We start from the raw sequence: 17,855 nt of genomic DNA on the forward strand, positions 1-17,855 counted from the left end.
TAGAAATTGGATTATTTTGCAATTGTGAACAGTGACCTCGCAACCTGCACCAGAATTGAACCACATGTTTCTACGTCCAAATCCACTCTGTAGCCTATCTGAAACTCACCCAAGCCCTCGGGGCTCCAAACCAAATATGCACACAAGTCCAAAAATATCATAATAACTTGCTCGCGCGATCAAATTGCCAAAATAACACCTAGAACTATGAATTGGGTACCAAATCAAATGAAATTTTCAAGAAAACTCATGAACCCCTATTTTAACAACGGGACGTCCAAATCATATCAAACCAACTCCGTTTCTCACCAAATTTGACAAACAAGTCATAAATATAGTAATGGACCTATACCGAGTTCTGAAACTAAAATACAGACCCGATATCAATAAAGTCAAAAATTGGTCAAACTTCTAGATTCATTAAGCTTTCAAACTTTAATTTTTCAACAGAACACGATAACTCGAGCTAGGGACCTCCGAATTTGATTCCGGGCATACGCCCATGTCCCAAATCACGATACGATTCCACCGGGACCGTTACAACACGAATCCGGGTCTGTTTGCTCAAAACGTTGACCGAAGTCAACTCAAATAGATTTTTAAGGTAAATTTCATATTTTATCAGTTTTTAACATATAAGCCTTACGAAAAAGCACCCGGACTGCGCACGCAAATTGAGGAAGGCTAAATTAGGTATTTGGGGCTTCGAAACACAGAATTAGGTTCCAAAACTCTAGATGATCTATCGAGTCATCACATTCTCCACCTCTAAAACAACCGTTCATCCACGAACGGACATAGAAAAGTGCTTGTACTGGTGAAAAGGTGTGGATATCTACTCCGCATGTCCGACTCGGACTCCCAAGTAGCTGCCTCGATGGGCTGACCTCTCCACTGCACTCGAACTGAAGGATAACTCTTTGACCTCAACTGACGAACCTGCCGGGCTAGAATAGCCACCAACTCCTCCTCATAAGTCAAATCCTTGTTCAATTGGACAAAGCTGAAATCTAACACATGGGACGAATCACCATGGTACTTCTGGAGCATGGACACATGAAACACCGGATGAACTGTTGATAAACTAGGTGGCAATGCAAGCTCTTAAGCCACATCAGCCACTGTCTGAAGAATCTCAAAAGGTCCGATATACCTAGGGCTCAACTTGCCCTTCTTTCCGAACCTCATCACACCCTTCATGGGTGAAACCAGCAGCAATATCTCGTCTCGTCCCGTCCCGTCCCAGTCCTAGTCCCGTCCTGTATCACGTCCCGTCCTGTCCCACTTAATTCTAAACGGGATGGAGCAATATCCCGCGTGTTTTCTTAAATTTTTATTTTTTTTATATATAGCCGTCGGGCAACGAAATACAATGCAAATTTAGCCGTTGCCAACGGCCATAACCGGCTATAAACGACCATACTTGGCCCCCCACACCAAAACACCACCCACCCACCCACCCACCCATCCCCCCAACTTCTAATATAATCCCTAAGTTTATTAAATTACACTTTGGCCCTATTTTTAACTGTAAGTACCCCCCATCCTTCTTCATTTTTTCTATAAAGATCAATCATTCTCTCTCAAATCTCTTACATTCTATCTATATTATTCTCTCAATTTTCTCAAAATCAAGTGATCAACTAAGTTTCAAGTATTTGGGCAAATTTTTTGGAGCAACTTTCAAGCTTCAAATTAATTCGTCAAGTATTTGGAGTAATTTTTGGGCAATTTCTTCAAGTTTCAATATTTAATCACGGTGCACTCGTTCCATCTCCTAATTTTAATATATAATTTTTGCGTATCATTTTAGTGCTTAATTTTTATGTTTACTTTACGTGTTTTATTTTCGTATTTTATTTGTGTGTTTTCGTGTTAACTTTTAAATTTAATTTCGTATTTAAATTATGACACCTAAAAATATATTTGGCCTATTTAAAAAAGTAGTAAGAAAGTAGTAAAGGTGATAGTAGAAGTAATCCTAATCCTAGTCCTGATCCTAATCCTAATCCTTCTCCTAGAATTAGAAAATATATAGATGAAATGACTCATGTTGATGAAATTTCATTTTTCCAACCCCCCGCATGTTATAACATTAATTTTCAGAGGAGAACTAGATGAAAATTTACAAAGACAATTTGGCAATAATATTTTTATTGAGGACGAAGAAAATGAGGAAGAAGAAAATGAGGAAGAAGAATTAGATGAAACACTCACTAGTTCTGCAACACAAGCTCCAACTAAGAGTCAATCTCGGTCTGGAGTTTTACCCCTTGTACCTCCTGTAAGGGGTAAGACTAAGGGTGAACGTCCTAAAACATTACTTGTATGGAAATTTTTTAAACATGATAAAGTCAATCAACGTGCTATATGTGAAAAGTGTAAGCAACGATTTGTACACACCAAAAGTGGTGGGACGGGGGGTTTAAAATAGATACTTACTTAAGGAGCACAAATCTTTATGGATGCAAGCTCAAATAGAAGCCGGAAAAATTACGGATCCTAGCACCGGTACTGGCACTCCTAGTGGATCTGGCAGGGATTCTAATTTTTTACAACAGCAGCTTGACCTTGCTTCTGGTACTATTTTACGCCCCTATAACAAAGATAGAGATCGTGAGAACTTAGCAAAAATGGTGGCTGCTTGTGGCTTACCTTTTACTTTTCCTTCTCACCCTGATTTGTGCATTATATACAAGAAACTTATAATCCTTTTTTTCAAGGTTTTCCTAAGACCACAGTTAGAAATGATATTTTTAAATTTCAAACCGAATATCTTCAGTATATTCGTTGTGTATTTTTTCACGTAGATTGTAAAGTGTCTATCACATCTGATATAGGTCGTAGTCCTAATGGTTGTGATTATTTAACTGTTACATGTCATTGGGTTGATCATCACTGGAACATGCAAAAATATATTATTGGTTATAAATTTATTGATTCAAAACACACTAGAGCATATATTGCAAGTACTGTTCTACAAATAGTTGATTTTTATGGACTCATTGATAAAGTTTTAACTATCACCTTAGATAATGCTTCTGTTAACACAACCACAACAACTAGCTTAAGAACTAGACTTTGTCCAATTAATCCAGTAATTTTTCATATTAGATGTGCATGCCATATTTTTAACTTGGTTGTAAACGATGGTATTAATTTATTTTCTGATGCTTGTAGTAAAGTACAACATGCTTGTGGCTATATTTTTCGTGCTAATAAAGCGAGTAAACTTCGTGAATTTGCTCAACAATGTGCTAGTGCTAACCTTCCCTATAGAAAAGTTCCAGAAGATGTTTGTACTAGGTGAATTCTACTTATAAAATAGTTAAAGTTGCTTATGATTATCGGGTGCCTATACAAAAGGTATTTAATATGCATAATGGTATCCCCGCTGATCAAATTGATGATTCTGATTGAGATGACATCAAAGAGCTTACTAAATTTTTAGAAAAATTTTAATATGCTACAAAATAATTTTCTGGTATATATTATCCTACTGTTACACAAATATTATGGTATATTTGTGGAATTTCTGTTGTATTTGGTAAGTATAAAATAAATCCAACTTATGCACCGGCCATTAATGAAATGATTTCAAAATTTAAAAAGATTTTTTTCCCTATTGCCCAAGTTTATTTAATTTCTACTCTACTTAACCCATCTTTAAAATTAAGAGGTGCAAAGGGACTTGTTCGTAAAATTTATGAGAATTTAGCAATTCAAGAAAATGAACCATCTCTCGAAGACTGCCAAACTAACATATATTCTTATGCTAGATCAATGTTTGATAAATAAATCTATGAAAACAACAGGTGGTGAAACTGATCCTTCTACTTCTAAGTCTAGAGTAGAGGTTCTATGGGAAGGTATGGATGATATAACAGGTTTTGATTCCTCTATTGATGATGAACTTGATTCTTATCTTAATCAAGGATTGGAAAGTATTAAATACGAAGAAGGCAACGAATAACTTTTGGCATGGTGGAGGGAGCGTGACAAGGCTTTTCCAACACTTTCAATAATGGCCCGAGATATCCTGGCTATTCAAGCATCATCAGTAGCATCGGAGAGTGCTTTTAGCGCGGCAAGATTTCAAATCGGAGATCATAGACATTCATTGGTGGAGGACAGCCTAGAGATTTCCGTATTATTCAGAGATTGGATTAATTCAGAAAGAAGAAATCTTGGTTTTGAAAAATTAACCACTAGGGAAGAAGAAGAATACGCTGAGATACTTTGCACTGGGAGCGATGACGGCATGGAACTCATGGAACATTAATCAACATTGCCAATTCCAGAACAATGTCCGAGAGAAATTATAGATAAGTTACAACAAAGCTATATAGGAGCTTACAAATATTAGTATGATAATCTGTAATTGGCTACTAAGAGGCCTAGTTCAAACAGAACCCTTTCTAGAAGGTGGCTGCGTAGATTAGGTTGCTCTCAAAAGAATTATATTTGTAGTGAAATTTGAAAGTTCTATTAATAAAATAAAAGGCTCTAAGCCTTGAAATTTTTTATGAATCGTCTTTACTCTTACTTAGTTACTTAATGGCCTAAAATTATATTAAATAAATTATAACTCTATTATGATTACTAAAATATTTTATTACAAGTCTTTTATTTTAATATTTTATAATTCTTTACTTAGTTTCCTAATTTTCTTATAATTTATTGAGTTTTAAGTTTATTAAATAAGTCAAAAAACTAACCGTTGCAAACTTTAAAAACTTAGTCATTCTCAAAAAATTAGTTGTTGCCAAACGTAATGCTTAAATAATTAAATTTTAAAAAAAAACGTCCCACTTAGGGCCCGCGAAACCGTCCCATCCCGTTTGTTAGCGGGATGGGATGGGCCTACCGTTTCGTCACGTTTAGGCCCGTCCCGGCTAAATGTCGTCTCGTCCCGTCTCATTTATTTGGTCCCGTCCCGCCCCATTGGACAACCTTAGTTGCAAGGCTAAATGGGCTTGAGAAGTTCTTGAATTTGATAGATGGCCAGGTGAATACTTGAAAGTTCGATATAGAATTAATTTGAGAATCAAACTACAGAAACCAAATAATATAGGCAAGAGACCAGAAAACATAGACAAAATATGTAATGCCAAAAACTGAATAACAAAGGCAAACAACAATATCGGGCATATGTACGTGCTCAGCACGGGCTCACCTATCTAGTTGGTGTAATATATTTAGGGGGGATTTGCATCTATACCCGCTTTTTGGGTCACGTTTTAACTTGTGCCCGCTTTACAAAAAAAATTGCTAGCGTACCCACTTTTTCGCGTAACTTCAGCATACGGGGCTGAAGTAGCAAAGGCAACCACGCAAAACTTCAGCATTCTAGTAGACGGACCTGAAGTAGCAAGTGTGCTGAACCAATTGTGCTGAAGTTTTTGTTTGTAATTGCTGAACTTAAGCATAGTAGCTGAAGTTTTGTTCTCTATTTGCTGAAGTTTTTGTTTGTAATTGCTGAACTTAAGCATAGTAGCTGAAGTTTTGTTCTCTATTTGCTGAAATTTCTTTGTAATTGTTGAACTTAAGCATAGTAGCTGAAGTTTTGTTCTCTATTTGCTGAAGTTTTTGTTTGTAATTGTTGAACTTAAGCATAGTAGCTGAAGTTTTGTTTTCTATTTGCTGAAGTTTTGTTTGTAATTGCACTAAATAAGCTGAAGTTTTTTTGTCCTAAATTCATTAGTTTTGTCATTAAGCGTTTTCAAAAACTTCAGTAGAAGATGCTGAAATTATTTAGTTCATTTATAAAAACTTCAGCACTAAATAAGCTGAAGTTTTTTTGTCTTGGATAAGCTTTTTCAAAAACTTCAGCAGAAGATGCTGAAGTTATTTAGTTCATTTGTAAAAACTTCAGCACCAAATAAGCTGAAGTTTTTTTGTCCTGGATTCATTAGTTTTGTCATAAAGCTTGTTCAAAAACTTCAGCAGAAGATGCTGAAGTTATTTAGTTCATTTGTAGAAACTTCAGCACTAAATAAGCTAAAGTGTTTTTTGTCCCGGATTCATTAGTTTTGTTATAATTAGACTACTATAAAATAATCAGATTGCCAACAGTATCTAAATCATAAAATTTTGGAAACAAATGAACGTAAAAAGAGCAGAATTATCATGAAAAGAATCACTAAGTGTGACCTTAAACTTCCCGTACGTGGAAATATTCACAAATTATTGTCTACTAACTTACGTAATTATTTATAATTTGTTTTTAAATAATCTAATAAACATACTTATGGCAATCATCCCATGAACTGAAGTTTCATAGCAGCACCAACAGCAGCAGAAGAAAGAAGAAGAAGAAGAAAACGAAGGAGGAGAAAGGGGGCTGAAGTTGTTTAAAAAGTGGGTACAAGTTAAAACTTTTAAAAAAAATGGGTATAGATTAAATGGGGGCGACCAAATAGGGCGCCCCGTGCAATTTTTACAATATTTAGTATAAGGTTGGATATGGTCTTACGTCTCTCCACAATAGCTCCTAAATGACAAAATCAAGAGAAATAGACTAGAGATTTGGTGTTTAAGATATGGTTGTTTTACGGGCGGGCTGTACACAAAAAAAAAAAAAAAAAAAAAAAACAGCCCGTCCGTTTAACGTTCCGGGCTGTTTAGCGGGCTGTTAGCGGGTTGTGTTTTTTTCGGGTTTTGTTTGGGCCCGTCCGAGTTCGGGCTTAACGGGTCCGGACCGGACCGGGCTAATTATTTTTTTTTTTAAGTAAATTTTGTTTTTCTTATTCAATGTTATTGGTACTTAAGTGTTTGCAAACTTTTAAGGCTTAGAATTAAACTTTGAAGTTTAAACATTAAAGTTTTAAATTTGAAATTAGAATTTTAAAATTTTAAAATTAATTTAAATGTAAGTGGCTACAAAATATTATTAAATAAGACCAATAGGCAATATGTAAGGATCAAGCGTCGAAAGCTTAAATTTTATATTTTTATTGACTAATATATAATACTTCAAATTAATTTGCAAGTTCTCTTTTGATTTTTTTTGTTTTGGAACTTGCAAATTAAAAGTTTACAATAATTATAAAAAATAAAAAATAGTACATCACATGCTTTGCATCATTTTTGTAAGTTCATCCATGTCAACATGAGGTGTATATAATTTTTAAAAAGTTAAAATTGTAATTTATCAAATATTAGGGTGGGGACTATTTCCTTAAGGGGCTAGGCTGAAATGGCCATTTCTGCAAAAAAGGGTTGTTAGTCAACGGTCATTTTTTAATGAAATTTTTACCTCCTATAGCAAAAGTTAACACCTTATTTATTTAAAATAAATACCATTTAAATAAATTATATTCTATAGATACCTTTTTTGGTTTATAGCACAATTTCTAATTTTGGTTATATCCTACACTTAAGCCACATAATATGCTTTGTTTTATTTTTTCTCTCACCATTCTCTGATTTTTCTCTCTCATAGTTATCGTTTTTCATATAACTTCTCAATACATGTTCAAAACCACGCTCAAAACCAGAGAAACCTCCTCACCCACACCGTTGCTTCCTCCTTCCCCCAATCTCGGCGTAAACCCTAATCTCCTCTAGATTTTACTCATTTGTTTCTATAATTAGTGTGGTAAGTATTTAATTTTTTTGATTTTCGCTATTTTTGCTTATTCTCAACATCTCTACTCACCAAATTTTCTCTAATCAACAGTATCCAAGCGTATTCTGACAACGTCTGAGAATACACCCAGCAAGTTGATTACTAGAGGTATACCCACTAAAATTCTCAATTTCGATGGGCCCTCTTTCTCCTTGCAAATCACTCAAGGGGAATTGGATGCAGGTATAGCCAAAAATATGGCATTGGAGAAGAGAACAAAATCTCGACATGACAACTTTAAAGAAACCCAAGTCGAGAAATCATTGAAGGAAACAAGACTTCCCATTGCGGAAAAGAGGAAAAAACATATTTCTGAAGCTTCATCTGTCAAGGGGAAGGAGGTTGAAGCAAGTAAAAGATCGGATACACTTGAAGAAAAGGTAATTTTTGATGTATTCATCTGTATTAATGATGTATTCGTCTGTATTTATATGTATACAACGGTTGAGTTCTCTGTTCAAAAAGGATATTGAATGTATTTTTGTACTTATATAAATCAATGATACAGATATGTACATGTATTCTGATGTATTCTTATAGTTGTATTTATAAGGATTTTCAAAGTTCCCATCACTGTTTTATTCTAATTGCAATGTCTTTATTTGTTGTATGCGTATGTATCATATTAGTACATATATTTCTATCACTGATATCTTACTCCAGTTTATTTTTGCAGACTGTATTTAGTTGTATTCATATGTATTCATGTCAGTTGTACTATGAAATATGTGTTGTATTTAGTTGTATTTATTCTTGTTAAATGTAGGGAATTAAGCTGTTTGTGAAAAAACAACCTATATTTGCACCGCATATCAGTGTATATACTAACACTGACATAGTCTCTGAGCTAAAAGAAAATCTTACTCCAGAGTAGTACAACCAACTGGGTAATACTTGTTTTGGAAATTTCCTTCAAATGAAGCGTTGTGAAGTCCAACATCAACTCTTCAGATGCTTCATGGCTCTCCAGTTCGAAGGAACTCCTGACAATGTATTTGCTATACACGTCAATGGTACTTCATTATCTTTCTCAATAAGGGAGTTTGAGCTTGTGACTGGCCTCAAATGTGTTGGTAACCCTGCTGATTTTGAGTTCAATGAAAAGGTTCCCAACCGGATTATTGAGACTTACTTTGGAGGTGCCAATCATGTCAAAAAGAAAGTTTTGATGAAATGCTTTGCTGACAAGAATTGGGGTAACGACAACGATGGGGATGCCTTAAAGATACCTGTGTTGTATTTAATACACACTTTCATTTTTTCATCCGAGAAGAACAGCACAACCATCCCAAGGCTACATTTTGACCTGGTCGAGAGTGGGCGCTATTCTGAATATCCATGGGGTATAAAAGCATTTGAAAGCCTAACAAAATCTATTAGCAAGAAGATGGATGCTCAGAAGAAGTACTACACGATAGCTGGGATGCCTCTAGCTATGCAAGTGTGGTTTTATGAGTGCTGTTCTAATGTTGATCCCAAAATTGCACTCCGAGTTGATAACGTGGTTCCCAGAATACTCAATTGGAGATCCACTGGAAATCAGCTAAACTTTGCTTATCTGATGAACGGCATGTTCAATGACAAGGGAAACATAGTAATTTACAATTTGTATCCTGATAGTTTACAATTTACTAATCTTTAATGCTGCATACATTTGTATACAGTTATTGCTGCATACAGCTGCATACGGTTGAATACAGTTGTTGCTGCCTTCATTAGTACCGCCGCATACATTTGCATACAGTTATTGCTGCATACAGATTCATACAGTTGAATACAGTTGTTCCTGCCTTCATTAGTACTGCTGCATATTTGGTTAATTGAAACTTGAATACAGTTGCTGATGCCTTCATTAATACAGTTGAATACAGTTGCATATAATTTACTAATCATTACTGCTTTGAATACAAACTACATTTTGATTCCAGATTTGCATACATCCATTGTAGTAAGACTTTGATTGTATTTCGTTTTTCAGATTGTTTACAAGGACATCCATCCAACCGATATAGAGCTTGCCGTTATTCAGATTCCTCCAGTAGGCGTTGCTGTTGAGAACAATCCTACTCCTACTCATTCAGACAAGTCGGCAGAGGATTCGGATGACTTTTCTCCTACACCTGATCTCCAGTGTAAGAAGAAACATGCTGCAAGTGTTGGTCCATCTTCATCACCGCCCCATAAAAAGTGTAAGGAACAGACTATTCATCCCTCAAATACAGAGAATCAATCCAAGACTCCTCCAGTTGGTGTATCTGAAATTGCACAAAAAATTTTGCATCACAATCAGCTGGCAGATTCCAAAAATGATGAAGTAACTTCTTTGAGGAAAGACCTAAATTCATTCGAAGAATACGTGAGTTTTTTATCCACACATTAAATATTACAGTTTAGTGTTTAACATTCGTATGTGTACAAATGCACTTTTCTAATTATTTCTGTCTTGCTAAGGTTGTGGGCGAATTCAAGTCTCTGAGATCATTGATCAATGATAACTTTAAGATGTTTGCTGACCATCTTCAACACAATCAGCAAAAAGAAAGCTTACACCAGAGAAAGGAAACCACGGGGAGACGTGATGATGGTATTGAAATGCCATATGATGTCAACTTGCAAGATATTCCAAAAGGTCACAGACAGACTGATACAGTTGTCGGCGATAATGTTGAGGTTTAATATTTTTTAACCTCTTTAGTATATGTTTATATCTCCTGTTTGCTCTTATTCGGATTAATCATATATAAAACAATTTTGTAACATTGTGAAATACAAGTATATACAGAATAATTCAGTATTTTTAATTATCTTAATCCTATATGCATTTGTATTTTCCTGACTTTATTTCTACANTACATGTTATTTCATATATATTTACAACATTGATTACTTGTATTTCATTTTAAGCTTTTCCTCTATATAGTAATGTTTATAACTTTTCCCAGTTTAGGTTGCATTTTACATTCTTACCCAAAATATATAATGTATTTATATGTATTCAGATGTATTCTTAAGGGGATTCATTGAACATACTTCTAACATATATTCTTAAGACATGTATTCAGATGTATTCATTGAACATACTTCTAACATTGATGCATACGTCTAACAGAATGCAGTAGTTAATGCTCTTTGTGTGGAGTCAAGAGTGGAGGGGAATACTACATCAGAGGTGCCGTGCAACATACCACCTATAGGCCAAGAGGGTGTATCTACAGATTACTATGTATCTCAATTTGAGCTGGACGACAAGTTTCTTCCCAGTCAAATTCCAGAAATTAGAATTGTGATACACAACGGTGCAAAAAAAGTTGAATCAACCCCAGTACCATCTCATAGGAATCGGCGACCAAGTAGATGGTATCTTCGCCTTACGAGTCTAACTTCGACTCCGCAGGTTAGTGTTGTATAAACTAATTATCTATTTCCCCATTGTTTTTATAATTAAAACTCTGTATATATGAATTCAATGAACAACAGGTACCTCAATAAAATTGACCCCCATTTTTGAAAAAAGACACCCATTTGAGGATGATTCAATAATGGGGCCGCATCCTACATTAATCATTCAGGAATACGACAAATGGGTTCGTGATGGTCTTCTTGCTAGACATGAGCAGAAGTGAGTTTTTTACCGGTATCTCTATTACGTATTTATATTTTTAAAAATGGATATAATATTTTTTTATATCATACTTGTAGAAGTAATTTGGAAGACCGTTACAAGAAGAACAAGTCAACACTTCATATACCATTGGATTTTGGAGTTGATCAAGTCAATTCAAAAAATTGGTTTTACCTTCTATCGTTTGACGGTAAACTATGGGATGACAATGTAAGTTTTACCCATTCCAACTCCACTATAATACATTTCTTTAGTATTGGTTTGTATAATTGTATAATTCACAAATTGAGCTCTAACCCAAATTTGACTTACATTACTTTGATGTATTCAATTGTACTCAGATGTAACTAATACATCTACTGTATTTAATTGTATTCAGATGTATTTTAACATTACTTAGTAGTTGAAAATAAAATATGTTTTTAACTGAATCTGTATGATGTATTTAATGGCATCATTATTGTTAAAATAACTGCTGTATTTTATTGTATTCAGATGTATTTTCAAAATTATCAGTAGTTGTAACTAACAGATGTATTTCAGTACTATGTATTTAATTCACTCATTAGTTTTGAATAACAACATGTATTTAAATGTATTCAGATGTATTTTAACATTACTCTGTAGTTGTAAATATCAGATGTATTTAACTGAATCTCTATGATGTATTTAATGGCCTGTTTATTCTTGAATATCTGCTGTATTAAAGTGTATTCAGATGTATTTTACTGTATTCAGATGTATTATTCTTGAATCTGTGTGATGTATTTAACTGAGTTTTCACTTATCATATTCAGTTTCTTTTTCTTAGTTTGATTAATTGGACTAACACTATGTAATTAAATTTGTGTATAGCATATTGACGTTATATTCTACTATCTGAGAAAGAAGGGAAAGTACAACCAAACAAGCAACTTCAAGTATACAACTGTTGATTGTATATTCAAGACAAGAATCGTTGAAATCTTCGACAGGTATGCTGATACAGATAGTAATGCAAATATAGCCAAAGAAGAGGATGTGGTATGTGAGTACATAAGGGGCTACAGATTGCTAGCTAATGTACCTTGGCATACTGTTGACAATGTCTTGATACCAGTCAACTTGAAGGACAAACTACACTGGATATTGGCTGTTGTCTCATTCAAGGAGAGATGTATCAAAGTGTATGACTCCTACAGATCTGCAGGTCATGATGCATATGTAGCTTTTGAGATAGATAAGCTAGCTAAGCTTGTACCTCTGTATCTATTAATGAGTGGCTTTTATAGAGATAGTCAAGGAATAGATTGGTCTACTTACTCAGCATACACTGACAAGTCACATACTGATCCCTTTGAAGTTGTTTTCATATCAAATCTGCCTCAACAGAAAGCTGGGAGCATGTATGTATTCAATCATCATTCTTGTATCATTTTAAAAATCTAATTGTATGAATTATTTTTAATTGTTTCAATCAACATTTTTCAGAGATTGTGGGGTGCATGTTGCGGCATACGCAGAGTTTCTGAGCACTCTTGGTGAGATTCCACAAACAGCATTTGATTCCAATCTACTCCGTCAAAGATATGGTGCTCTCCTCTGGGACTATGCTATGCGGAAGATAGACGCGGATGCCATAAGCGAGAATGAAGCACCCTCAAAGATTGCTAGGAAAATTACGGAGTCAGATTCAAAGTTGCAGATAGTGTTAGAGTAGCTTTAGGCGTTTGTAGTTTTGGAAGGTTGTTTTTAGGTGAATACTGTTTTTTGAATAGTTTTTTGATGAAGATGGTATTCAATTAGAAAAAACTATGTTTTAATCACTTTATCAACAATGTTCATATATGACAATTGCAACTTTTCAATCTATGTTTCATTGTTTTGTTCATAAGTATTCATGCTTAATCTTCAGTTTGTATTCATATGTATCTTACAGGATATATTCATACGTATTCAACAGGGCATATAAGTATGTATTAATATTCAGTCACTTGGCTTGTATATCAAAGTCAGAAACTGTATTATGTACTCAACTTCATGTATTTATTTTACTTACTCAGGTTATATGTATTTATTGAAATTGTTATATTATAGCTGAGTATATAGTTGTATTCCGATGTATTTTGACTAGTTATGTATATACAACTCAGGCACTGTCTATAATAAATTGTCTAAGTATATGTGGACAAGGTTGTATTCGAATGTATTCAACACAATACTGCAACTAAATGTATCCAGAATATATTCAGGTTATATGTATTTATTGAAATTGTTATATTATAGCTGAGTATATAGTTGTATTTCGATGTATTTAGACTAGTTATGTATATACAACTCAGGCACTGTCTTTAATAAATTGTCTAAGTATATGTGGACAAAGTTGTATTCGAATGTATTCAACACAATACTGCAACTAAATGTATCCAGAATCTATTCACGAAAGGCATTTCAAAATTTATTACTTGACAATGTCATCAGAAGTAATGACAAATCGTTGGAGCACTAATACATGTCAGAGTATTAACTAAATCCTACGTGGAGCATTTCTATACATTTGCTTGTTATGTCCTCCCTGCCCACATATGCTACATGAATGTTGATTATTCGGCTGCAGCAATTCACTGAAAGGTTTATCGAGCTTCTTCTTTGGCCTTCCAGGAGGTCTTTTCCATTTGGGTGGTAATACAACTTCCTCTACAACATGTGCTGGTATATTCCAGTCATTTCTGTCCGGTAGCGGGTACACAGGCACATCGTATGTCATTACAGCAGAATTTGGTTTGTAATAGTTAGAGCAATAATCTTCTGGCCTTAGAAACTTGCTCTTCAATACAGCCCAAGCATGTGGGCATGGTAATTCATCAACTTGGAACCTCCCACAAACGCATTTTCTCTCTAACAGGCAGACGGTGTGATGCCTCCCTCCATCGTCAACCGTATGTAAGTTTTCAGTCGATGGTACCACCTATATTTAAACATAGACCTATAAGTTTTGAGCACATATAAATGAATTTCTTTATGTATAATGTTGAATTGTTCAGTTGCATACAACTGAAATGTTTGAATACAGAAGAATACATCATATATGTAGACCGGCAGACTATAAACTATAATTACATCTTAGCTTATGAATACAATGACATACATCAAAAATCTGCTTAACTTTAGGCAGCTGAAAAAAAAAACATTATAAGGCTACTGCATGACAATACAACTGAATACGTCTATCTAAAAAATTTTGTATAAGTTATTTCAGAAAACAATTAAGCTATCTAATACAATGACATTAAAATAAAACTTACGGTCATGCGTGTAGACATTGCCTCATTCAAAGTCAGCATCTCCTGGTATTTTTTTCCAAGCGTTGTGTATGTCTCTGTAGCTTCTTTGCGGTTACTACAATTCCAACGTCCAAACATCTTCCTAACTTCTTCGAGGAAGTCGTATATTGGCAATTCCCTTGCTGACACTAGTGCGGCATTGATTGACTCGACAAGATTTGACGTCATGGTCCATCCCCTATTAACAGGTGCATACAACCTAGCCCACTTTTCGTATCCAGCTAACTCCAAGTATTCTTTCACCATAATATCTACCTTGTCCACCTTCTCCATCAGACTGTCAAATTCAGCTTGGTGTATGCTTTTGCCATCGAGAAGTATATCTCGCTCAACTTTACATGGCTCTATTTGAATTTCTTATATATGTTGTTCCATAGATGCCATATACATGCAAAATGCGGTACATCTGGATACACTCTCGATACAGATTTAATGATACTCACATTTCTATCTGAAACGATGCACATGTTTTCCCTGTCACCGTATGCTATCTTGAATTGCTCAAAGAACCACGTCCAAGCAGCATCGTTCTCTGAATCAATAACACCATATGCTAGTGGCAATATATGACATGTAAAGACAATTGAATACATATTTTTAAAACATGTATTTCAATCTTTAAAATATTAACAGAATTTATTATAATTCATGTACTCACCTGCACCATCCAACGTGCTTGCCGAAACGAATGTCCCGGTGTAGTAAGATTTAGGTGACTTCCATCCACAACCACAATGGGTCTACAATGATCAAACCCCTTTATAAAGGCATACAAAGATATATACACATACATGAATTCATTTTTGGGCGATTTTACCATTCTGATGTGGGAACCTGGATATGTCATATCCATTATATATAAGTATCCTGGTAATTTTTTGTATGAATCAGCCGGTTCACCTCTCAAAAAATTCATTGTCTTTTCTTTAGCCCGCCACGCCAACATGTAGCTAACATCTACACCTAAATCTGATTTCACATCATCAATAATATTCTTTGGGGTGTATTTCCTCTTATGATTAGTAAGCTTAGGCCTAATCATACCACCTATAAGGCTGTTACTTGCCTGTCGCTGCTCATACACCTTGTCCTTCAGCGGACATGTATGGTTATCAATGAATTCTCTCACTTTGAATAGTTCTGATTTGTTAATGCTTGAAGCCTTAAGCCTCCATTCACAATCTTCTGACATACATAATAATGCATAGCTGCAAAGAATTTATCATTATACATATGATTAGCATAAATGTTTACCAAAAATGCACTCATATACACATGAATACAATCTGACATGAATACATTCTAACATCTATATATATAAATTATTATACAACTGAATTCAATTATAGTTATAAACATTTAAATACAATGAATACAACTAAATACAATTATAGTTATATGCGTACACTTAAAAAAAACAGTCAACAAAATAGGAAAATAATTAGAGACACTGTAATGTAATTATACCAGTAAAATACATATGAATACATGTATTTAAAGACCATAAACAAACAGATTTTAAACACATCAGTGAAGATCAAGTGAAAATCCACAAATACGCATAAATACATCAACGTTTAACTTACAGCTCCAACAAATAATACAAAATACAAAAAAAAATACACGCAAACCTGACAGCATTAGACCTATCAACCCGGAATTGGAACCTTTGAGATATAGCATAATTCTCCATCACCTCTTTCAATGTAGCCTTATCCTTATATACTTGTCCAACCATAACCTCCCTTTGATTAGTTTTTGAAATTATCAAATCCTTGTCCAGTTCAAACACCCAATTGCTTCTCCTGAATTGACAAAATCTAGAGCAAGCGTATCATCTGTACCGGAATCATACCTTTGAAGTGATTCGTCTATTTGCACAATATCGCCTTGAATTAAACTACCACCGGATACAAGTTCTTTTTCAATCGTTGTTATGCACAAAGGATACATCCCGAATTCTCTGTTCTCTTTTTTATACTCTACATACACCCTGTAACCCATGTCATTGTGTATTTCCATTGGCGTGCTATTCACTTCTACTTTGTATTGAATTTTAATGGACTTTGTGCTCAAATCTATGCCCAGTTGATTAGAAATTGACGCAACCAAATCATTATACAACGCATACTCCTTTATCAGTATTCCCTCAATTGAAAAATCGACATAATTGCTTTCATCGTTCCACTTGCCAGAATGACGCAACAACACTGTTAAACTTGCCATATGTATAATGAAATTATACCGTATTTTGTATACAATTGTATCAATCGCACTTTTGCGTGGTTGAAATAAGAAATGGGTACAGAGAAAAGGGAGAACTCAAATTCCAGAAGTTGCTCTTGTTTTCGCTATTTTTCTTGTTGAATCGTGAATGGAAGAATACAGATTAATGGGTAATAGTTTTTGTTAGTTGAGTTAAATTAGGAGAATATCAGGTGAATTGATTTCCTTTCCGTTTAAACAAGTTCAACCTTCCAGGTTTTACGCGAAATACGTTACTGTATTCACGATAAGGCCGCGTGAATACAGTCGAATACATATCAAGCTTAGCTGGAATTCCCTTTTTCACGCCTATTTATGCTTATTAATGAATACAATAGCTTAAATACATCTCATAACCACATAAAAGGTATCTATAATACGTAATATAGCAAAAGGTATCTATAAATGGCTAATTACACCTAAAAGATAGTGCTTTATGAAAAATTCTCTTTTTAAATTTGACAGTTGGCAACGGTCCAAAAAATTAAAAATAAAAATAAAAAATTGCAACGGAAACCGGCTGGACCAGGCTGTAGCCCGGTAAAAACCCATTAACAAGTAACCAGGCTTAGCGAGTTCCAATGCACCAGTTTTCAAAAAGTATTCGGCTAAAACCCGCTACCCGCCCAGCCCGTCTCAGCCCGCCCCCAAATACTACAATACCGAGCTGAACCAGGTCAAACCGAGTTGTGCACGGGTTAGCCCGCCCGAGAAACAGGTTTAGTTTGTGATACATTTTGGTGTCTATTGCGGCGACAAGTAACAGAAGACAGGAAAAAGAATGATGAGAAAAAACACTGGGGACCGCCAAAAACATGTCTTTGCTTTTATTTATAGTTATTATTGTCATACACATTGCAGTAGACTTGGTTAATCTGTAAGAAATACAATCCATATTCACTTTATGTCTCCTTTTTGTTGGTTCTCTTTTGTTTTTGTTTATATTTGGGGTATTTCATTTTATGGTTCAATATATATATATATATATATATATATATATCCATCCATGTCCCCT

General features: G+C 34.6%; 1 protein-coding gene across 1 annotated transcript; it reads right to left on the reverse strand.

Annotated features, from left to right (window-relative positions):
- Positions 1 to 13,758: 13,758 nt before the first annotated feature.
- On the reverse strand, positions 13,759 to 16,801 carry LOC109211243. The gene is made up of 7 exons (XM_019374750.1): positions 16,431 to 16,801; positions 16,207 to 16,380; positions 15,393 to 15,783; positions 15,234 to 15,315; positions 15,019 to 15,128; positions 14,537 to 14,839; positions 13,759 to 14,199 (listed from the first exon to the last, which is right to left on the reverse strand). Exons 1-7 carry the CDS (start codon positions 16,799 to 16,801, stop codon positions 13,759 to 13,761), a joined length of 1,872 nt encoding a protein of 623 aa, XP_019230295.1.
- Positions 16,802 to 17,855: the final 1,054 nt, after the last annotated feature.

This window comes from Nicotiana attenuata, unplaced genomic scaffold (genome assembly GCF_001879085.1).
Source record: "Nicotiana attenuata strain UT unplaced genomic scaffold, NIATTr2, whole genome shotgun sequence".
Lineage (NCBI taxonomy): Eukaryota > Viridiplantae > Streptophyta > Magnoliopsida > Solanales > Solanaceae > Nicotiana > Nicotiana attenuata.

Excerpts from the sequence above, each read along its gene's own strand:
- LOC109211243 (XM_019374750.1), bottom strand. The coding sequence starts at position 16,801 with ATGGCAAGTTTAACAGTGTTGTTGCGTCATTCTGGCAAGTGGAACGAT. Across the intron at positions 15,316-15,392 it reads CAGGTTCCCACATCAGAATG|ACCCATTGTGGTTGTGGATG; the intron begins GTAAAATCGCCC and ends TGATCATTGTAG. Across the intron at positions 14,200-14,536 it reads CAATGTCTACACGCATGACC|GTGGTACCATCGACTGAAAA; the intron begins GTAAGTTTTATT and ends GTTTAAATATAG.